This window comes from Lissotriton vulgaris, chromosome 3_2 (genome assembly GCF_964263255.1).
Source record: "Lissotriton vulgaris chromosome 3_2, aLisVul1.2, whole genome shotgun sequence".
In the NCBI taxonomy this organism is placed as follows: domain Eukaryota; kingdom Metazoa; phylum Chordata; class Amphibia; order Caudata; family Salamandridae; genus Lissotriton; species Lissotriton vulgaris.
Genome location: NC_141690.1, coordinates 292,878,677 through 292,903,120, shown reverse-complemented (window position 1 = coordinate 292,903,120; position 24,444 = coordinate 292,878,677). Strand labels below are relative to the sequence as shown.

At 44.0% G+C, this 24,444-nt stretch overlaps 1 protein-coding gene across 1 annotated transcript in view; it reads right to left on the bottom strand.

Annotated features, from left to right (window-relative positions):
* LOC147725734 (uncharacterized) overlaps positions 1-24,444 on the bottom strand; it is a 421,410-nt gene that overhangs the window by 112,351 nt on the left and 284,615 nt on the right. Inside the window, exon 9 of the mRNA XM_086964424.1 lies at positions 4,800-5,399. Coding sequence (XP_086820550.1) covers positions 4,800-5,399 — 600 coding nt within the window. The remainder of the gene's footprint in view (positions 1-4,799; positions 5,400-24,444) is intronic.

Sequence of the window (24,444 nt, the reverse complement as noted above, 5' to 3'; positions counted from 1 at the left end):
CTGCATTTAGATCCCGCCTCTCCCCAAGAGGGTAGATGGACAGCCAGGTCCAGGAGATAGTGATGACCGGTCACATGTTTCATCAGCAACATCGCATCTGGTGCAGAGAAGAGACACAACAGGAAGGGTAGTGAGGGAGCAAATGCCTACCCCACAGCAGAGAGATGTAGATGGTGCTCGACGGAGTAACTATGTGGACAGGGCTGATAATACGACACAATGGCCAATATCCCAAGAAAGTGATAGGGCTGAAGCTAGTCTACCTCCTTGGCAGAAGAAGGAGAATGTAATAGTTTCACCATAAAGTGTTCAAGAATGTCTGCCTGGAAAGATGAATGCGAAGGAAGGATAGAAGGATATTGTGATAAGTTATCAGGACAGATTTAGGGACGTTTTGGGAGAATGGCAAATAGAATAGGATCTCTACATAGGCGTGTAGATAACATGGGTGAAATACTTTAAACCCCAAAGGCTAGGCACTCCACTCATGATATGAGCGCTGAAGAAGGACACCTTATCGATTTTAGTCACACAAAGGGTGCAATGGGTTTGCACGCTTTTTCAGATCAGTACCGCACACAACAATAAATCTGTTGGCGTTTTGTTTCTCACGCACTACGGGTGAGAAATCAATTTCCTCATTGCCACACAGATTCCCAAATGTTGAGCTAACGCTCTTACCGATCAGGACTGCCCACGGCTATTTACTGTGGGCATATTATACTATACATATAATTTTCAGGTACTATGGGTAAGAACAAGAATTCCCTTTGTGTCATACAGATCCATAAATACTCGGTTATCCTCAACGGCTCGTTTTAATGAGCTGAGATAAGTTAGGGATCATTTTACCTTAACAGTTAGGAAGATACCTACATGTTTAGTTTTATTCTGGCCATCAGCAAGTGATGCCAACCACTAACGTTCTGGCACTCTTGTTTTATATTCTTTATCTAATATTCACAACCTCACTAGAATGTATTTGAAACCCAAGACAAAATAAGTGACTACACGCTCACTAACCAATTATATAGGACTATGTAGTAATAACAGTCGCCTAATTTACATTTTGGCTTTCTTTTCCTTTTTTCCCCCCTCTCTTCTTTTTCCTTACATTTATTTTCTACGTGGACTTTCTTTGTGGCATATTGATTACCACCTCAGGGATTATTTGCCCTAGAAGTCTCTACCAAGCTCGCGCTTTAAACACGTGGACAAAGACACACTCCTGAGTTACTCACCCTGAGGAGTTTAATACTTAGCAACACCGTTTATCAAAGGTGAGTCACACAATAACCCACTTTTGGCTCTATAAGGTTCTAGAATAAAGAATGCTAACCTTAAACTCCACGAACTAGAACCTTACACGGTCGACTTGTTTTCACAGTATCTCCACATACCCGCTGGAGAACAGTACTTCTGAATTACGCAACTCGTATTCTGACAGAAACCAAACCCGGTCTCGAGCGGAGCCGGGTCGGAATTATCACCGGCACCGCGGTGAGATTTTTTCTTTTCAATCACGTCGCAATCAACGTGCTCCCAATTGTGGCGCATTTTCTATTGTGTGTGATTCTCCCAACTACCACCTGTAGAACACTTCCTCATGTTTCCCTTTGTCTCTGTTTCCCTTTTTTTCCCCCTTTGTGGCATTACAGACCTGTGGTTTTATATCCTTTACCTACAGGTAGGATGCACACTCCCAGTTAAATCTCAAGGCCTTGGTTTCCATTTCATTTCTATATTCGGTTCTCCCACTTCTTAACCTCCACTAGTTTCTAGGATCCCCATGCCCTTACAAATCCACCCCCACTTGCGTCACTTTAATAAACGTATTATCAATAGGTGAATTTAATAATTGTTGAAAATACCACAAATATATATCCACCGTTGATCCACCTCCCTCCCTGCACTTACCAGGACGACGTCCACACCGGTACCAGGGTTGGTGTTGTGTGCATCCACTACTGTGTTACTGTTCACCAATTCACAATTCACCTACCTTTCACTTTTTCACCATATACAGTCACCATTTAAAGTCTTTTTTGTCAAATTACCATGTACTCCATCCGTTATTTTGTATCCTCCCCAGCCCTGAGGAGTCGCGGAAATAGTGTGTTTTTTTGCGACGAAACACGTGTCGGCTGGCTTTCTATGAACAATAAAAGAGGAACCGAAACACTGGTGGTCCACTCCTTCGCCCATGAATTTTTAACTTTTATGTCCATTGAGACATCTGTTTTGCTTGGACTTTTATATAAGTGTGCAGCAGGTTTTGCTTTCGGTGCTCGATGGAGTAACTATGTGGACAGGGCTCATAATACGACACAATGGCCAATATCCCAAGAAAGAGATAGGACTGAAGGTAGTCTTCCACCTTGGCAGAAGGAGGAGAATGTAATAGTTTCACCATAAAGTGTTCAAGAATGTCTGTCTGGAAAGATGAATGCGAAGGAAGGATAGAAGGATATTGTGATAAGTTTTCAGGACAGATTTAGGGACGTTTTGGGAGAATGGCAAATAGAATAGGATCTCTACATAGGCGTGTAGATAACATGGGTGAAATACTTTAAACCCCAAAGGCTAGGCACTCCACTCATGATATGAGCGCTCAAGAAGGACACCTTATCGATTTTAGTCACACAAAGGGTGCAATGGGTTTGCTGAGGTGTTTTAATACTAGAGAAAGAGAGAAAGATATGTTCTCTAGAGTTAGGAAACCTCAAGTGACAGAGCTTGAGTGGTTACGGTTCCAGGGAACACATGGCCCGCCAGATCCCATGTGAGGCTATGGGAGGATTGACGCTGTATGATGGACCAGTGCAGCAGATGAATGTTCAGTCGCTTTTGAGCAGCACAGATCTCACCCCAGGGAGATAGCAATTATTACAGTGTTGTGCCTTTTGTGGATAATTTGGCGGGGTGGACTGAAAGGTTAGCTCCTCAGATGAGTCAATGGCCACGAGAAGGGTCCTTTGATCCACGTGAAATGGCGAGTGCTGAGGATTGTCTTATTTATGGTGAGGGAGATCCAGACTGGTACTATCCCTCCATGCAGAAATGTTTGCGGGGTTGGCAAAAATACACCAGGCAGCATAATCCCCGGCATCCTGCCATTCCTCTTTATCAGATGCCCCTGGTATGCAAAGGTCCTGCAGCACCTTATTATGGACCTCATTTACAATATTATGCCGTAAGGAAGCACCGCAAGCATTCCTGCTCCACTGCTCTACGGCAAAGTAAAAAGGCAAGAATGTGCCGTATTCACCAGATACAGCACATTCCTGTCCTCTTTCCCTGCACTGGCGCTCAACTGGCTGTCATGCACCAACACAGGCTTGTGCAAGGGTGTCTGCATGGGAATTATTGTTTTTGTGCAGGAAGTGCCACATTCCTGCACACAAACAACAAATGGGGGCCATTTCCTCTTCTATGTGTGCTGCTGAATGCAGCAGACAAAGAAAGAGGAAGAATCAAGGAGAAATAAAGTTCCTTCTTCTCATTGCGCCTCCCCTTTTGGGGAGGCTTTTGATGCATTCCCAGGTTTTCGGAACAATGTATATTAGGGAATATGTCAAATGCCACGGGTGTTACGTTAGAAACACCCACCGTAACGCCTATGGCACTCTTCCCCATCGCAGTGTGAGGCGATGCAGCAACATGCGCTGCGCTGTCTCACACCATATCTACAAGGTCATGATTTGAATGATGCAGCAGGTGCAGTGGCACCGGGCCCAAAAGTTTCCTGAACTCCTTCAAACACAGAATATTGCTATTACATCAATGAATTCTAATTTTTCCCTCTTTCATTTCATTTTTCTAAATTTTGCTATCAGTTATCCACACTATACCACTAGTAACAGCACAGTAGATTGCCTTTTGTATATACACAATCCATAACACTTTAGAAGACATTCTGGCCCACATGCATCATTGTGACATTTTGCACTTCCTAATTTGCGAAAAATAAGGAATCGCAAATTAAGAAGTGCAAAATGCTATGCATCATTATTTTCGGTATTCATTTGTGATTCGGTAAAAATCGCAATTTTTACCGAATCCCAAATGAATACCGAATTCTTAAGTTAATTTTCGCAATTCCCATTGATTCCTATGGGCCAAAAGGCCCATAGGAGTCAATGGGAATTGCGAGTGGCACTTTGAAAATTTCATGGGTGCAGGGGGGGGTCCAAAGGACCCCCCCATGCACCCCTGAAATGTATTTTCGCATCATGTTTCACACACACATGTCCTAAGGACATGTGTGTGTGAAACATGAATGTTGAAAAAAAACCATTTTAAGCATTTTAAACACGTTTCCCAAATTTACCGAGTGGTTCAACCACTCGGTAAATTTGGCACCCTAATTGCGAATTTACAGTTTTAAATTTAATGATGCATTGCTTTTAAGAAATCGCACATCTGCGACTTCTTAAAAGCACCCGCAATTTTAGAACTCGCAAACATGTTACGAATTCTAAAATTGCTTCATGCATCCCAAAAAGCACTTTTGCATTCGCAAACGGCCGATTTTAAGGAATCGCACCGTTTGCGACTACAAAAATGCTTGATGCATGTGGGCCTCTGTAACTCATATTGTACAACTACTCAGCAACCTTACATCAAAAAACAGCTTACTATTAATCATATAGGTGAAATCTAATGCATTTACCAATGCTTGTTTTTGAAACAGAAACTGGACAGTAGGCACGTCACCCCATTAGTGAAATGATCGAGCTGCCAAGAGGTGCAAAGATGTGCGGTGTCTGATACAAGACCACAAACTCAAACATAATTACCTTCTTTGCAAGCTGCTTGTCCGTAATACATGTTGGGGTGGTTGTTCATGCTGTGGTGGTTGTTTATTCTGTGGTGGTTCTTTATTCTGTGTTGGTTGTTTATTCTGGGGTGGTAGTTCATGCTGAGGTGGTTGTTCATACTGTTGTGGTTGTTTAATCTGTGTTGGTTGTTTATTGTTTGGTGGTTGTTCATGAAGGGGTGTTTGTTTATTCTGTGTTGGCTGTTCATGCTGTGGTGGTTCTTCAGACTGTGGTAGTTCATGCTGAGGTTGTTGTTCATGCTGTGGTACTTGTTTATGCTGTGGTAGTTCATGCTGTGGTGGTTTTTCATACTGTGGTGGTTGTTCTTGCTGTGGTAGTTGATGCTGAGGTGGTTGTTCATGCTGTCGTGGTTGTTTATGCTGAGGTGGTTGTTCATGCTGTCGTGATTGTTCATGATGTCGTGGTTGTTGATGCTTCGGTGGTTGTTCATGTTGCAGTGTTTTCTGAGGCCTTTCTTTTGGAGTTTGCACAATAACTCCAGTTGCTGCAGTATCCGTCTGGGAAGCAGAGCCTACTGGACTCAGGAAAGGAGACGGTCGCAATGCGGTGGGCTGGTATCTGAAGCAAGAAGAATCACCCTCAGTTACAAGGTCCACACAATTCCACTGTAATCTACAAATCTACATATTTATAACCGCAACCAAGAAATGACCGTTCAAATGGTGCATCCACTCTTGGCTCTCAGCTTCCTATCTGTACATATAAAATTACGAAAAACAGTTATTTTACTTTATTTTAGATATTTTATACATACATTTTATATAGCAATGATTGTCTCCAGTATTTAATGAAATTCCCCAAAATGTTGATTTATATTGATATATTAGTTGATGAAGTATTGTTCAAAGGAAGGCCATGGATAAGGGATTGCGAGACAAGAACTGGCGGAAAGAACCTGGTAACAGTAAATGAAATGGATCACATTAGTGGAAGAGAATACCACCAGGAAGACAGACACACCTGCGGTGTGCCGCAAACTCATAACGTGGATCATGATAACATGGACCTAGTTCACAAAATGTTTAATGTGAATAGTTGTTGTCACTCCTCTCAGAGATGTGAGTTATGTTCATGAGTTCACTTACCCATGAAAAAAGCACACGCAAACTCTTGACTGTTGTTTAAAGAAGACTTTTCTTCATAGCACACGCAAGCTGCTTGATTGGTGTGTACAACAATACTTTTCTTCGTAGCACAAGTAAGCTCTTGATTGTTGTGTACACAATACTTTTCCTCATAGCACAAGTGAGCTCTTGATTGTTGTGTACACAATACTTTTCTTCACAGCACAAATGAGCTCTTGATTGTTGTGTAAGCAATACTTTTCTTCTCAGCACAAACAAGCTCTTAAATGTTGTGTAAACAATACTTTTCTTCATAGCACAAGCGAGCTCTTGATTGTTGTGTAAACAATACTTTTCTTCATAGCACAAGCGAGCTCTTGATTGTTGTGTAAGCAATACTTTTCTTCATAGCACAAGCGAGCTCTTGATTGTTGTGTAAACAATACTTTTCCTCATAGCACAAATGAGCTCTTGATTGTTGTGTAAGCAATACTTTTCTTCTCAGCACAAACAAGCTCTTAAATGTTGTGTAAACAATACTTTCCTCATAGCACAAGCGAGCTCTTGATTGTTGTGTAAATATTACTTTTCTTCAAAGCACAAGTGAGCTCTTGATTGTTGTGTAAACAATACTTTCCTCATAGCACAAGCGAGCTCTTGATTGTTGTGTAAATATTACTTTTCTTCAAAGCACAAGTGAGCTCTTGATTGTTGTGTAAACAATACTTTCCTCATAGCACAAGCGAGCTCTTGATTGTTGTGTAAACAATACTTTTCTTCATAGCACAAGCGAGCTCTTGATTGTTGTGTAAACAATACTTTTCTTCATAGCACAAGTGAGCTCTTGATTGTTGTGTAAATATTACTTTTCTTCAAAGCACAAGCGAGCTCTTGATTGTTGTGTAAACAATACTTTTCCTCATAGCACAAATGAGCTCTTGATTGTTGTGTAAGCAATACTTTTCTTCTCAGCACAAACAAGCTCTTAAATGTTGTGTAAACAATACTTTCCTCATAGCACAAGCGAGCTCTTGATTGTTGTGTAAATATTACTTTTCTTCAAAGCACAAGTGAGCTCTTGATTGTTGTGTAAACAATACTTTCCTCATAGCACAAGCGAGCTCTTGATTGTTGTGTAAATAATACTTTTCTTCATAGCACAAGTGAGCTCTTGATTGTTGTGTAAATATTACTTTTCTTCAAAGCACAAGTGAGCTCTTGATTGTTGTGTAAATAATACTTTTCTTCATAGCACAAGTGAGCTCTTGATTGTTGTGTAAAAATACCTTTCCTCATAGCACAAGCGAGCTCTTGATTGTTGTGTAAATAATACTTTTCTTCATAGCACAAGTGAGCTCTTGATTGTTGTGTAAATAATACTTTTCTTCATAGCACAAGCGAGCTCTTGATTGTTGTGTAAACAATACTTTTCTTCATAGCACAAGCGAGCTCTTGATTGTTGTGTAAGCAATACTTTTCTTCATAGCACAAGCGAGCTCTTGATTGTTGTGTAAACAATACTTTTCCTCATAGCACAAATGAGCTCTTGATTGTTGTGTAAGCAATACTTTTCTTCTCAGCACAAACAAGCTCTTAAATGTTGTGTAAACAATACTTTCCTCATAGCACAAGCGAGCTCTTGATTGTTGTGTAAATATTACTTTTCTTCAAAGCACAAGTGAGCTCTTGATTGTTGTGTAAACAATACTTTCCTCATAGCACAAGCGAGCTCTTGATTGTTGTGTAAACAATACTTTTCTTCATAGCACAAGCGAGCTCTTGATTGTTGTGTAAACAATACTTTTCTTCATAGCACAAGTGAGCTCTTGATTGTTGTGTAAATATTACTTTTCTTCAAAGCACAAGCGAGCTCTTGATTGTTGTGTAAACAATACTTTTCTTCATAGCACAAGCGAGCTCTTGATTGTTGTGTAAACAATACTTTTCTTCATAGCACAAGTGAGCTCTTGATTGTTGTGTAAATATTACTTTTCTTCACAGCACAAATGAGCTCTTGATTGTTGTGTAAGCAATACTTTTCTTCTCAGCACAAACAAGCTCTTAAATGTTGTGTAAACAATACTTTCCTCATAGCACAAGCGAGCTCTTGATTGTTGTGTAAATAATACTTTTCTTCATAGCACAAGTGAGCTCTTGATTGTTGTGTAAATATTACTTTTCTTCAAAGCACAAGTGAGCTCTTGATTGTTGTGTAAACAATACTTTCCTCATAGCACAAGCGAGCTCTTGATTGTTGTGTAAATATTACTTTTCTTCAAAGCACAAGTGAGCTCTTGATTGTTGTGTAAATAATACTTTTCTTCATAGCACAAGTGAGCTCTTGATTGTTGTGTAAAAATACCTTTCCTCATAGCACAAGTGAGCTCTTAAATGTTGTGTAGACAATACTTTCCTCATAGCACAAGTGAGCTCTTGATTGTTGTGTAAGCAATACTTTTCTTCACAGCACAAACGAGCTCTTGATTGTTGTGTAAACAATACTTTCCTCATAGCACAAGTGAGCTCTTAAATGTTGTGTAAACAATACTTTTCTTCATAGCACAGGCAATCTCTTGATTGATGTCTAAATTATACTTTTCTTCATAGCACAAGCAAGCTCTTGATTGTTGTGTAAACAATACTTTTCTTCATAGCACAAGCAAGCACATGATTGTTGTGTAAACAATACTTTTCTTCATAGCACAGGCAATCTCTTGATTGATGTCTAAATTATACTTTTCTTCATAGCACAAGCAAGCTCTTGATTGTTGTGTAAACAATACTTTTATTTCATAGAACAAGTGAGCTCTTGATTGTGTTAAAAATACTTATCTTCATAGCACAAGAAAGCTATGCAGTCTATGAATGCTCTGACACACTCAGCTGTGGCAATGCAGTCCATGCGTGATGCGACACACTCAGCAGCAGCAATGCAGCCCATGCATGATCTGACACACTCAGCAGCAGCAATGCAGTCCATGCATGATATGACTCTCTCAGCGGTAGCAATGCAGCCCATGCAAGATGTGAAACACTCAGAGGCAGCAGCACTGCAGTCCATGCAAGATGTAACACACTCAGCGGCAGCAGCAGAAATGCAGTCCATGCATGATGTGACACACTCTGCGACGGCAGCAGAAATGCAGTCCATACATGATGTGACACACTCACCAGCCGCAATGCAGTCCATGCATGATGTGACACAGTCAGCTGCAGCAGCAGCAATGCATGATGTGACACACTCAGCGGTGGCAGAAATGCAATCCATGCATGATGTGACACATTCTTCGGTAGCAATGCAGTCGATGCATGATGTGACACACTCACAGGTAGCAATGTAGTCCATGCATGATGTGACACACTCAGTGGTAGCAATGCAGTTCATGCATGATGTGACACTCTCAGCGGTACCAATGCAGTCCATGCATGATGTTACACACTCAGCGGTAGCAATGCAGTTCATGCATGATGTGACACTCTCAGCGGCGGCAGCAGCCATGTAGTCCATGCATGATGTGACACACTCTGCGGTAGCAATGCAGTCCATGCATGATGTGACACACTCTGCAGTAGCAATGCAGTCCATGCATGATGTGACACTCTCAGTGGCAGCAGCAGCAATGCAGTCCATGTATGATGTAACACACTCTGCAGTAGCAATGCAGTCCATGCATGATGTGACACACTCACCGGTAGCAATGTAGTCCATGCATGATGTGACACACTCAGTGGTAGCAATGCAGTTCATGCATGATGTGACACTCTCAGCGGTACCAATGCAGTCCATGCATGATGTTACACACTCAGCGGTAGCAATGCAGTTCATGCATGATGTGACACACTCTCAGCGGCGGCAGCAGCCATGTAGTCCATGCATGATGTGACACACTCTGCGGTAGCAATGCAGTCCATGCATGATGTGACACACTCTGCAGTAGCAATGCAGTCCATGCATGATGTGACACTCTCAGTGGCAGCAGCAGCAATGCAGTCCATGTATGATGTAACACACTCTGCAGTAGCAATGCAGTCCATGTATGATGTGACACTCTCAGCGGTAGCAGCAGCCATGCAGTCCATGTATGATGTGACACACTCTGCGGTAGCAATGCAGTCCATGCATGATGTGATACTGTGGAAAATTGACAGCGATCGATGTTAGCATTTAGCTGAAGCCATCTTGTTTCTGGCAGCCATTTTGTCTGCGATTTAATCACCAGGTGCTGTTTCCTTCTTCACAGTCGTTTACCCTTGTGCTAGTATTTCTGCTCCTGATCTTTTAGATGACGTACAACGATGGCAGGACAGAGAACAAGTATATTTCGCGGAAGTATTTGCCATAGAAGTAATTGAATGGTTTAGGAAGCTTTCCACAGAGTTAGAGCCTGACGATATAGCAAAGGATTGTAAACAGTTGCGTGACGGTCTTTTTCTCTCCTCTCAGGTGTCTGACCTAATTAGACGTTTGGTTAAACTGCGTACTGATGCACTCTGTTTGCGAGAAGAGAAAAATGCAGCTGCTGCAACTGCACAAGCACTTCAGACCACCATGTCCCAGTCTGACGCTTCAAGGACAGATAAGAATGTTGTGGTTCATGTGAAACCGATGCGGGAAGCCGCACCTTTGTATGTTCCTCCTAAGGGTGCGGGGACAAGTGATGAAAAAGATTCCACTGATGCGAAGGGTTATTTTATTTATAACTGGGTTTATACTCCATGGAGTAAAGCAGATGTCATGGCTCTTAAAGCTGCTTTGCCTGACCCGCGTAAAAATCCGGCCGCTTTTAATGAAGTTAAGAGAGCCATTAGTTCTTGTGCCATGACCTTATCTGATATTGACATGTTTTTTGGGCTTATTTTACCCCCTGATATGTGGAGAACTATTCGTAGAGTCAATAACCATACAACTTTTGGGGATGGTTGAAAGGAGCTAGAAAAGATTGATGCAGAAAGGGAACCTGTGCAGAAACCGCACCAAGGAATTTTAGATCTTCCAAAAGCTATAGTAGTTAAATTAAAAACTCTCATTTCTCCTAAAAAAGATAGATTGGACTGTATTAGCATCCTGCAAGCAGAAGGCAGATAAATTGGTCTCTGATTTCTTTACACGTTTTGAGGAGGCATTCCTCGACTTTAGTGGCCAGTCATTAAAAGATGACACAGGCAGGCAATTATTTGTCGACAAATTTTTCGCGAACATGTTGCCAGGAATAGCTAGTCGCCTAAAGGCCAGCGAAAGATCATGGACTACGCCCTCCCCAGTCTCTCTTTTGACTATGGCTCAGTATTACGAACATCAGGAATTAGAGGCTAAGGGAAATGAGGATAAGGAAAATAAGGAGCTGAAAACAAAGGTTATGATTGCTCAGGTTTAAGGTCCCTCCTATAGAAATGGTGGTTGAGGCGGACATGCAATGTATCGCCCGTGTGTACCCTCCTTTTTCCAAGCTACTTTGTCTGCTGATCAATGCACATATTGCATGGAAACTGGACATTGAGCTTATGAGTGTCCTCATTGGCGTCCTTCACAGTATCAGCGTGGTCGGGGACAAATGAGAGGCCGCCCAGGGACCCCAGGACATAGGGGAGGTTTGGATAGTCGTGCTAGATTTGAGACTGTTGGGCGTCCTCCGAATTCTTTAAATACATTTGATAGGCGTAATCAATATCAAATATCTGACTATTTGATTTCAGATTTGCAGGGCTCCGCTTATGCATAGGAATGCCTAGGATGGGGTAAGGAATCAGTTGAAGTCCCAGTAGATCAAAAGGGTCCCTATGTCCAAGCACATGTTTTGGTTTCTACTGATCAGTTTCTGGTTGATACTGGAGCTACTCGTAGCGCCTTGTCTAAACAATTGGTTCCAAGGGCTCCCCTGTCTGGCTTAACCATTACATCGATAGGTTTCGATGGGACACCTTCCCTTATCCCACTGCCACAACCACTTGCATTCCATGTTGATAAATTTACTGCTCCATGACCATTTCTGCTTTCTCCTAACACACCGGACAATATTGTGGGTCTTGATATGCTTAAGTATTTTAGGGCTACGATACGTTGTTCCCCAGAAGGTGTGCGTGTTATTTTAAATGATAACTAACCCATGGTTGAGAAGTTTTGTCTAATTAGAGAGGATATTGCATTGGCTTCACTTCCTAGTACTTTGTGGGCCACTTCGGACACTGATGTAGGGCAAATGGGTATTCCACCAGTGTATATTAGTGTCAAGGAGGGAGCTTCATTGCCACGATTGCGTCAATACAAAATTTCTCGAGACGGTGAAGAGGCACTTGTACGTATTGTTCATGATTTGATCAAAGTGGGGGTTGTGGAAGAAGTCCCTTACAATATTTGCAAAAGCCCTATTCTTCCTATTTTGAAGAAATACACTGATATTAAGATCTACAGGTTTATTATTGATTTACGAGAGGTTAACAAGATTGTAGTTCCACAATACCCAGTGGTTTCTGATATTATGACACTCCTTACCATGGTTCCTCCGGCAGCGACCACCTTCACTGTGATCGATTTGAAAAATGCTTTCTTTTCAATCCTAATCATCCTGACAGCCGTTATTTGTTCGGCTTCACTTTGAATAATCGATCCTATAGATGCTGTAGAGTTCCTCAGGGGTACACAGAGAGTCTTAGTATTTACAGCCAAGCATTGAAAAGACAGCTTGATTCTTTCACTTTACCCACGGGGGTGGCTCTGACACAATATGTCGAAGACATCTTGTTAGCAGCTGATACGCCTGAACAGTGTGAAGAAGGCACACTGTATTTGCTTTCATTCCTTGCATCACACCATCACAAAGTTTCACAGAAGAAATGACAGTATTGTAGACCGAAGGTTACCTATTTAGGTCACTTTCTGTCTAAGGAGGGACGTGCACTCACACCAGATCACATTCATGCTATTTTAGACACACCAGTGCCTTCTACTCAGAAAGATGTTCGTGCATTCACTGGTCTTACTTCTTTTTGTAGGCAATGGATATTAGGCTTCTCACATATTGTTAAACCCCTGTTGGCTCTCTTGACGAAAGATACTCCAATGCCCCTTCCATGGACGACTGAATGCCAGAATGCTTTCCAACAGTTACAACAAGCCCTTTGTTCTGCACCAGTATTAGGTACTCCGGATTACACTAAGGCTTTTACACTCTATGTACACGAGAGAGATGGTTGCGCACTTTCAGTCTTAGTACAGACACATAGTGATAAGCAGCGTCCTTGTGCATATTTTTCAGCTGTTCTTGATCCAGTTGCCTGTGCATTGTCTGGGTGTTTTCACTCAGTTGCAGCGGCAGCTGTGTCTATACGTCAGAGTGAAGGGATAGTTTTGTCACACAGACTATTGATGTTAGTTCCCCATGCAGTTGAAGTCCTTCTGAACCAAACCAAAATGCAGCACTTAACTAGTGCTCGTTTGACAGGATATGAATTGACACTCTTGCCCCCTCATATTACTTTGAAAAGATGTTCAACCCTGAATCCAGCTACTTTGTTGCCGTACCCAGTGACTCAGTCTCAGCCACAGGAGTCTCATGATTGTATATTCCTTACTGAGGAACAGACAAAGGGTTGTGTCGATTTGAAAGACACACCCCTCACAAGCGTTGATGGGGAACCATGGGTTGATGGGTCTTGTTTGAAGTTACCAGATGGTACAACATCAGCTGCATATGCAATTACAACACTTCAGACGATAGTTGAGACAGCTCGTATTCAACAGAAGTCAGCTCAGGTAGCTGAGCTAATAGCTTTGAAACGAGCGTGTGAACTTAGTACTGACTTGTCTGTGAACATTTATACAGATAGCCGCTATGCTTTCTGGGTGGCTCATGATTTTGGAGAGAGGCTTTCTTACATCTCACTGCACAGAGAATTAGTACACAACCTTTTGACTGCCTTGACATACCCGAAGAAAATAGTGATTGTCAAGTGTAGCACACACAAGAAAGTAACTGATAAGATAGGACAAGGCAATGCTTTTGCAGATAACATTGCCTGTGAAACTGCAATGCAGCGAAGAACCACATCTTTGTAAGTATTGAAGTCACAGGCTGAACCCTGGCATGATACCAGACCGGAAGTGCTAGACATGCAGAGATCTGCTTCTGCAGAAGAAATTGAGCATTGGTCTAAGGAGGGATTCTGGGAGGATGAGGGCTGTTGGAGGAATAAAGAGATGACTAAGCGGAGATTGCTCACAGCCTATTTACAACCTATGGTTCATATGGCATATGGGACGGCATATGTTGGAGCCTCCTCAATAATTAAATTGCTCATGCAAGTTTGGGAGCATCCAGAAATTGCTGGCATGGCTAAAAAGATGGTGCAATCCTGTCTGAATTGTCTCCAGTATAATCCGGACTCCTACCGGAGGGTTTGCTACACCAACCGCACCTTTTGAAGTTTTAAAAAAGGATAACATCCAGCTTGAGCGCTGTAACAATCTGAAGTTCATTTTAGTAGTGGTATGTGCCTTCAGTAAGTGGATAGAGGCGTACTCTACGAAAGACAATACAGCTCTCACTACAGCAAAGGTGCTTATAAAGGAATTCTTCCCTAGATTTGGTGTTTGTAAACTTTTGTGGAGTGATAACGGACCCCATTTTATTGGGCAAGTTGTTGAGTACGTCCTGAAAGGATTAGGGATCAAGCAGAAGTTTCATGCTGCTTTCCATCCACAATCAGCAGGGCTAGTGGAAAAATATAACACTACACTTAAGTTGAAACTAGCTAAGATTCAGGGTTCCACATCCTTGAAATGGCCTGATGCATTACCCTTAGCACTGTTGAAACACTCACGATCTGGTCTTACACCATATGAGGTGGTATTTGGAAGGCCTATGAATATTTGGGGAATTCCTAAGCCACGTCCCATACATGACGTGCCATGTGTATTGATGACTGACTACCTATCACAGTTGACTGACAGTTTGATTTCTATTCATCAACAGGTTCGAGAAGCTCTTCCCGATAGGTCTGCAGGTGAAGGCCATTGACTCCAGCCTGGGGACTATGTAATGGTCCGATCCTTCCAGAGGTCGAACAGCTTGGAGCCCAGGTGGCGCGGCCCAGAGCAAGTACTCCTCGCGACGAGAACTGCGGTTTGAGTGACGAACAGGAGGAACTGGGTGCATTCCACCCATTGCAAGAAAGTGCCGTCTACCTTTGTGGAACCTGCTGCCTTGGTCGACCATCAAGACATCATGGATATGGAGAGAGGCCAAGCCATATCACCTGATGAACCTGAGGAAGTCTTCCCGGACCACACGATCCCTGGTGCATCCCGATACCAATTGAGACCCCAGAAAGAACCTTCATTGTTGAAAAAGACTGGTTGAGGTACCATCCTGGGTTAGTGAAAGGGGGCTGATGTGGCAAGGGGGGAATCAGTCCTACATAGTGACACCCATATTGACCATCAGTAAAGAATCAATGGCTGCCCAGGACTTTAGAGCTCCAACAATTATTTTAGCCACAAAATGACCATGTCTGTGGGGAAAACATCAACTGCTGTGAAAATGTGTAATAAGAAGACTATATGCATTGCTGGATTTGTTGTCACTGTGGTTGCTATGGCAGTGATAACTTGGGTTGTAGAGGAAGTGGCACCTGCTCGACAACTGCTGACTGCCACTACCCCAGTACCAGTTGAACAACATTACTTTACTCTCCCATATCATGAGCAGAAGCATAGACAATCTTATCTGAACAACACGTTCATCCAGATGTTACGCCACACTCACAATACCACGAACACTACTGACTGTTAGGTGTGTGGGATGATACCTGCTCACCAGAAGAAGGGAGGAACACCTTTCATTCCTCTTCCCTTTTCCCATAACGGTTCTTGTCAAGCCTGGTTTGCACTTCTAATTGCTTCTCAAAATGCTAATATTACTAGTATGGCTGTAGGGAGAATAAACTATTATCTCAATAAAGTGTGTTACCCAAATGAAGATGGCAATCCACAGGCTAAAGGAACTAAATGGGAGTGGGAGAAGAACCAACCAGGAAATGCTTCTACACCTTATGTTTTCTCAAATATGCAAACTACCAAGGGTAATGGACCATTTGTAATATCTGTCACTAGAGCCCGAGCAGACTTGGGTATAAGCAGTGTTGGGAGAATTCCAGTGGGAAGAAGTGAATGTGCTCAAGTTTTGACCATTGAAGGTGCCAACAACAGTAGTTTCTTGTCTTCACACACCACCTACTTTGTCTGTGAAAACAAGGGATACTACAATCTACCTGTTGGATGGTCCGGAGTATGCTATGTGTCCTTTTTGTTACCTCCTGTGTTTCTGGCACCTGCATCATATCATAAGGACTATCAATTGTTTAATGATATCTCTAAGAACAGATATAAGAGGACAATAAGTAGTGATGAGGTGGACCAGACTGACAGTGCATTACAGCAATATGTCGATTTCAATTTGGGACTGTTCTTCTTTGTTGGTGCTGCTATAAACAGCAGGAAAATCAGACAGTTGACTCGTGTTGTGGAAAATGTTACCAACCAGATGGCCATGGCACTTGGGAACATTACAGAGGAACTGAAAACTGCGAGGATTGTGGTGCTTCAAAATCGTATGGTCCTAGATGTAGTCTTGGCTGATTGAGGTGGTGCATGTCGCATTATCGGAGGTAGCTGTTGTGTTTACATACCGGATCATTCCCCTTCAGTTTTTGATGTGATCTCCAAACTGCACAAAATTGCTGTTGAGATCCACCCGGATACTGGCCCATGGACTTTTGCCAGCTGGTTTTGGACACTACTTGTTACCTGGGGCTGGAAAGTCCTAACAGTGTTATTTTTAGTATTTGCTGTCCTGCTGACATGTTGCCTATGCATACAATGTGGTCCAATGCTTTGCTCCACCTGTATTACTGCCTGTATACCCGTAATGTTGCACGAATTTATGCCCAGTGTATACTAGATAAAGAAATTAATAATATGGTGTTAATTGATATACAAGATGTATATATGGACTATCTTAGATCATGAATGTCTTCAGCTAACGCTAAAAGGGTCATTTGTGGAAAATTGACAGCGATCGATGTTAGCATTTAGCTGAAGTCATCTTGTTTCCGGCAGCCATTTTGTCTGCCATGTGCTTACCATGTGCTCTTTCTTTCTTCACTGTTGTTTACCCTTGTGCTCTGCTTAGAGGACTGGCTTTACTTAGACACTGCTACTCTGCACATGCACAGAGGAATCTGTAGTTGTTCATACATATGTTTTAGCCTGTAACTGTCAGGTTGTTTTTACGGGAGTCAACAACTGTTAGCTCCTTCTTTACTGTTGACTGTGCAGTTCTGAATGACCTTCTATGTATGTATCTCTCCTATGTGTGCTTGTACCGCCTTCTTTTGAGCTCCTGTGTGGGTATAAAAGACCCATGGTTCTTCTACTCCTTGTGATACTTCATACACTACCGAAGGGTGTTGTGTGAATGTAGTTCCACCTCATGAGGCTTAATAAATATCTCTTTTGACCTTTCAGTTTCCATGCCAACTTCTATTTACTTGTCTGAGGACTTGCATGCAGAGAAGGGCCAACCCCTAGCACTGGTAGGCCTGGCTAAGGCCCACCTCTACAATACACTCTGCGGCAGCAGCAGCAATGCAGTCCATGCATGATATGACACTCTCAGCGGTAGCAATACAGTCCATGCCTTATGTGACACACTCAGCGGTGGCAGCAATGCAGTCCATGCATGATGTGACACACTCTGCGGTTGCAATGCAGTCCATGCATGATGAGACACACTCTGCGGTAGCAATACAGTCCATGCATGATGTGATACACTCTGCGGCCGCAGCAGCAATGCAGTCCATGCATGATTTTACACTCTCAGCGGTAGCAATACAGTCCATGCCTTATGTGACACACTCAGCGGTGGCAGCAATGCAGTCCATGCATGATGTGACACCCTCTGCAGTAGCAATGCAGTCCATGCATGATGCGACACACTCAGTGGCAGCAGCAATGCAGTCCATGCATGATGTGACACACTCTGCGGTAGCAATACAGTCAATGCATGATGTGATACACTCTGCGGCAGCAGAAGCAATGCAGTCAATGCATGATGTGACACTGTCAGCAGCAGCAATGCAGTCCATGCATGATGTGACACACTCTGCGGTAGCAATGCAGTCCAAGCATGATGTGACACACTCAGCAGCGGTACAAAAGGGGGTGGTGATGGACGGAGCATCTGAACCAATCAAACACTCACACCCAGTCAAAAGATCTGGGTTTAATCCATCACCGTTCTTTAACCCACTCTGCCACCCCAGTTCAGACATGGCTATATGCAAATCAGTCTGACCCTGTGCCTCATGGGAACAGTCCAGCCCGAACTGCCAAGCCAGGTCTTCCCTGGACCGGAAACAAGCTTCCGAGAACCGGTTTCTGGCATTCCAGCCGTCTTCAGCCCGGCTTGCCTTAATCCAGTGGCAAAGTGAGCAAGGGACTCACGTCTGAGCATACCCTGCCACACTTATGGCGGCCAAAAGCGGTACAAAAGGGGGTGGTGATGGACGGATCATCTGAATCAATCAAACACTCCAGTGTCAAAGTGAGCACGGGACTCACGTCTGAGCCCACTCTGCCACCCCAGTTCAGACATGGCTATATGCAAATCAGTCTGACCCTGTGCCTCATGGGAACAGTTCAGCCCAAACTGCTCCCGAACTCAGAAGCGGCAGCAGCAATGCAGTCCATGCATGATGTGACACACTCTGTGGTAGCAGCAGCCATGCAGTCCATGCATGATGTGACACTCTCAGCGGTAGCAATGCATTCCATGCATGATGTGACACACTCTGCGGTAGCAATGCAGTCCATGCATGATGTGACACTCTCAGTGGCGGCAGCAATGCAGTCCATGCATTATGTGACACACTCAGCAGCGGCAGCAGCAATGCAGTCCATGAATGATGTGACACACTCTCAGCAGTAGCAATGCAGTCCATGGATGATGTGACACTCTCAGCGGTAGCAATGCAGTCCATGCATGCTGTGACACATTCTTCGGTAGCAATGCAGTCGATGCATGATGTGGCACTCTCAGCGGTAGCAATGCAGTCCATGCATGATGCGACACACTCAGCGGCATCAGCAAGCATGCAGTTCATGCATGATGTGACACTCTCAGCGGCAGCTATGAAGTCCATGCATGATGCGACACACTCAGCGGCAGCAGCAGCAATGCAGTCCATGCATGATGTGACACTCTCAGCGGCAGCAGCAGCAGCAATGCAGTCCATGCATGATGTGACACTCTCAGCGGTAGCAGCAGCAATGCAGTCCATGCATGATGTGACACACGCAGCGGCAGCAATGCAGTTAATGCATGATGTGACACTCTCAGCGGTAGCAGCAGCCGTGCAGTCCATGCATGATGTGACACTCTCTGCAGTAGCAATGCAGTCCATGCATGATGTGACACTCTCAGCGGTAGCAATGCAGTCCATGCAAGATGTGACACACTCAGCAGCGGCAGCAGCAGCAGCAAAGCAGTCCATGCATGATGTGACACTCTCAGCGGTAGCAATGCAGTCCATGCATGATTTGACACACTCTGCGGTAGCAGCAGCCATGCAGTCCATGCATGATGTGACATACTCAGTGGCAGCAGCAGCATTGCAGACCATGCATAACGTGACACTCTCAGCAGTAGCAGCAGCAGCAATGCAGTGCATGCATGATCTGACACACACGGCACCAGCAGCAATGCAGTGCATGCATGATGTGACACACTCACAAGCCGCAATGCAGTCCATGCATGATGTGACACACTCAGCAGCGGCAGCAGCAATGCAGTCCATAGCCAGAAACCGGTCCTAGGATGCTTGATTCCAGTCCAGGAAAGACATGGCTTGGCAGTTCGGGCTGGACTGTTCCCATGAGGGCAGGGTCAAGACTGATTTGCATATGACCAAGTCTGAACTGGGGTGGCTTGGTGAGCAAAATAACGATGGATTAAACCCAGATCTGTGACTGGGGGTGAAGGTTTTGCCATTGTGCAACATTCCCTCCATCATCGTGTGTGTTTTGCTGTTCACCCTATGTGGGAAGGGTATGCCCAGATGTGGGTCCCTTGCTCACTAGCCCACTGGAGTCAAGCTATCCTGGCTGAAGATGGCCGATTGCCAGAAACCGGTCTAGGATGCTTGATTCCGGTCCAGGAAAGACATGGCTTGGCAGTTCGGGCTGGACTGTTCCCATGAGGCACAGGGTCAAGACTGATTTGCATATGGCCAAGTCTGAACTGGGGTGGCTTGGTGAGCAAAATAACAATGGATTAAACCCAGATCTGTGACTGGGGGTGAATGTTTTGCCATTGTGAAACATTCCGTCCATCATCTTGTGTGTTTTGCTGTTCACCCTATGTGGGAAGGGTATGCCCAGACGTGGGTCCCATGCTCACTAGGCCCCTGGAGTCAAGCTATCCTGGCTGAAGACGGCTGATAGCCACAAACCGGTCCTAGGATGCTTGATTCCGGTCCAGGAAAGACATGGCTTGGCAGTTCAGGCTGGACTGTTCCCATGAGGCACAGGGTCAAGACTGATTTGCATATGGCCAAGTCTGAACTGGGGTGACTTGGTGAGCAAAATAATGATGGATTAAACCCAGATCTGTGGCTGGGGGTGAATGTTTTGCCATTGTGCAACATTCCGTCCATCATCTTGTGTGTTTTGCCATTAAATAATACTCCCAAGTATCTATGTGATCTTACTTGCTCTAGTTGCGAATTGTCCAGAATCCATTTATACTTATGTTTTGTCCTTCCATTTTTGTTAACCTCCATGATTTTTGTCTTTGTTTCGTTGATAAACAATTCGTTTTCTTTAGAGTATCTTGACATTCTGTTTATTAGGCGCTGCAGTCCGACCTTTGTTTAGCTAAGTAAGATAACCTAATCTGCATATAGCAGGTTAGATATTAGAGTATTAGCTAATTTGGGTGGACAGGCGTTCACCTCGTCCAATGCTTGCGCTAGATCTGCTAAAAACAACTTCAAAAGTAGTGGGGCCATTAAACACCCTTGATTCAAGCCTGACGCTGGTAGAATTTCTTTTATTGCAGACGATCCATCTCCCGTCCGGACTCAGACCTAAATTTTCAGAGTAGAGAAGTTGAATTGATGTTAAAAGGGAGAGCGGTATACCTTGTTCAATCAGTTTTTGCCACTAGAGATTTCTATGAACACAGTCAAAAGCCGACCTAAAATCCACAAAGCACAAATACAGGGGTTGTTTCTTTGTGATATATTTATGCATTAACAGGCGTCATTTCGTTGATTACTGCTTTTAAATATTGTCACTAACTTGTTTTAAAATTATGCAGGTGCTGATATAATCTTGCTTCCAGGGGTGAGCTGCCGGCTGGGGCTGATCGTGTTCTTGCGGGCTCCCAGCGGCAGCGGGCGCCATCTTAGCTTGGGCTGAATTCTCCATCACAGCCCTGCCACTCCCCCGCCGCTCCGCCCCTATTTAAACAGGCAATATGAGGCAGCGCAGCGGACGAGCGCAGCGGGCGCGACGGAGGCGCGCCGGAGTTGCGCCTGGGTTAAGCCCGTCTGCGCCCGTCCGCGGCCGATCGGGGACAGGGGCACGTGATGCTGCCGGTTTTGTTATGTACTCACCATCTCAGTTGTGCCTGCATTGGGCCCCCAGCTCCATCGACCCCTCCACAACGACCTACCTGATACATCTCGGCCTATACACCCCCCCTCCTCACTCCCCTCCCGGGATTGTATCACACTTAGCCTCACTACCCTCCACACCTCCCTCTGCTTCCCCCTCACCTCCGGCCCCTCCCGCTCCTTTATTCAGCACTTCGGTCACACTCCTAAACACTAGGTCTGCAGTCAATCACCAATACGAACTATTCGATTACATCGACTCCCATGAACCAGATCTCTTATTCTTAACCGAGACCTGGTTCAAGACCGACTCCCTGCCCAACGTGCTTGCCGCCTTACCATCTTCATATTCCGCCATCCGAGCGGACCGCCCAGAAGGCAAGCGGGGTGGAGGAGTGGCCCTAATAGCTCGTACTGATCTTAATTTCCAAGTTCTCCCTTCCCCCCATCCCCGATGTTGATTATCTCGTAGCCCGCTCGACTTCTCACCAGGCTCCCCTCACTTTTGTCTTAATCTATCGCCCCCCCCAACCCACTCCCTCATTTCTTCCCAACATCCAGACCCTCCTGGCTACCCTGGCAATTAACAACTCATCGGTACTAGTTTTAGGGGACCTCAACTTTTGGCCTAACGATCCTGCAGAAAGTCTTCAATCAAAGGAGTTTACTAGCCTTATGAATAGTTTGAACTTCTCGCCGCTCATCCATAGTCCCACCCACACACATGGTCATACGCTAGACCAAATCTGGTCATTGAACGTCCCATCCACATCCCCTATAATATCTCCATGTTCTTGGTCAGACCATTCCACCATCACGCTCTCCCTTGCTCTAGCGCCCCTGGTCAAACCTCCGCTTCCCAAAAACACCTGGGTTCGGAAATGGGGCAAAACAGACATGCCTTCACTCTGCTCAGCCCTGGCCAAAACCAGCCCTGACCTATCCGGCCTTGCAGATACCTCCCAGTTGGCCGCTATTAACAACTGGCTTACTGTGGCGGGTGATGTATCACACTCAGCGGCGGCAGCAATGCAGTCTATGTATGATATGACACACTCACCAGCCGCAATGCAGTCCATGCATGATGTGACACACTCATTCCATTTTCATTTGTACTTTATTGTTTGATTAATTAAAATCTTACAATACATAATCAATAGTTCCTATTATAGAATCCGGTTATATAAAAAAAATAAGAAGGTAATTAAAACATGATCGAACGTAATACCATTTCATATTAAAACATATGTTGGACTTAAAGTTCATGGTACTATATACATATTGTATTCATCCTACATTGCATTCTATTTGTTTTTGGTAGTCTAACTTAGCTCTCAATCGCATTATAAACTTTACAAAAGCTGGGGTTAATACTATATCATCAGTTTGAAGACATCTTATCAAGGCTTGTCTCCAAGTCCTTATTCCTTGAACATTAAAATGTCTCCTAAGGATAGATATTCTTTCAAATGTCAGTTTCGGACATACACAAAGGAGGTGCATAATGTTCTCTACACCGAGTGTACATAAGCAGCAGGCCATCGGTTCCTCTGTTCTCAGCCATGGCCTTAGGTGATATGAACCTGGAAATACTCCAAAATGAGCTTTGATAAATATTTGTTTATGCTTCACGGACCAAGGGATTTCAAGATACCGTTGAATTTTCACCTGGTATAACCATTCATTAGAGGCCATGCATGTTTTCTTTTTGCAAAAGTATCTTTATCCAGAAGAAGTGATAAATGTTTTGTTGTATTATGGATGGCTTTTTAAAATGAGTTTATGGTTATTGTCATTTCCCAGATCGAGTTCGCTGAGTATTCATCTAATGAAGTGTGAAGATATTTCCACGCCTGGGCTTTCCAGTTTGTGTTTATTTCCTGCCACAGTAGTTTAGACATTTGATTTACAGTATCCGTTTTTATCCTTTTCCACACTTTTATAAATTGGCCTTTTCGCACAAGTAGTGATTAGTTAACCCAAATTCCATTTGTATCTGTGCAGGCGATGCATTATGTGGCAATAGGGCTTTAAGGATTTTTGTAACAGCATTATTAATTGTAACAAAAGCTTTGCTGATATTACTTTTAGAAATGGTTGGTAGCTCAGCCCTCCTATGGATTTCTGTAGGGTTCTAAAAGCTGATAACAATATATTTGCTTTCCGTGCATATCGATTTTAGGTGGCTGAAATGTTCCTTGGTCATTAAATAATACTGCAAAAACAGTTGATAGACAGAATGCAGAACAATGTCATACATTCACCCCAGTACAGAGATCTGGGCCTAAATCCATTGTGTTTTTGCACTCCACACCACCCCAGTTCAGACATGGCCATATGCAAATCAGCCTTGACCCTGTGCCTCATGGGAACAGTCCAGCCCGAACTGCCAAGCCATGTCTTTCCTGGACCGGAATCAAGCATCCTAGGACCGGTTTCTGGCTATCAGCCTTCTTCAGCCAGGATAGCTTGACTGCAGTGGTGTGGAGAGCACAGGACTCACGTCTGAGCATACCCATCCCACTCGGGGTGACAAATGCAAAAATAACAATTGATGGACAGAATGCAGAACAATGTCATACATTCACCCCAGTTCAGAGATCTGGGCTTAAATCCATCTTTTTTGCACTCCACACCACACCCCAAATCAGTCTGACCCTGTGCCTCATGGGAACAGTCCAGCCCAAACTGCCAAGCCATGTCTTCCCTGGACCGGAAACAAGCTTCCGAGGACCAGTTTCTGGCATTCCAGCCGTCTTCAGCCAGGATAGCTTGACTCCAGTGGTGTGGAGAGCATGGGATTCACGTCTGAGCATACCTATCCCACTCGGGGTGACAAATGCAAAAATAACGATGGATTAAACCCA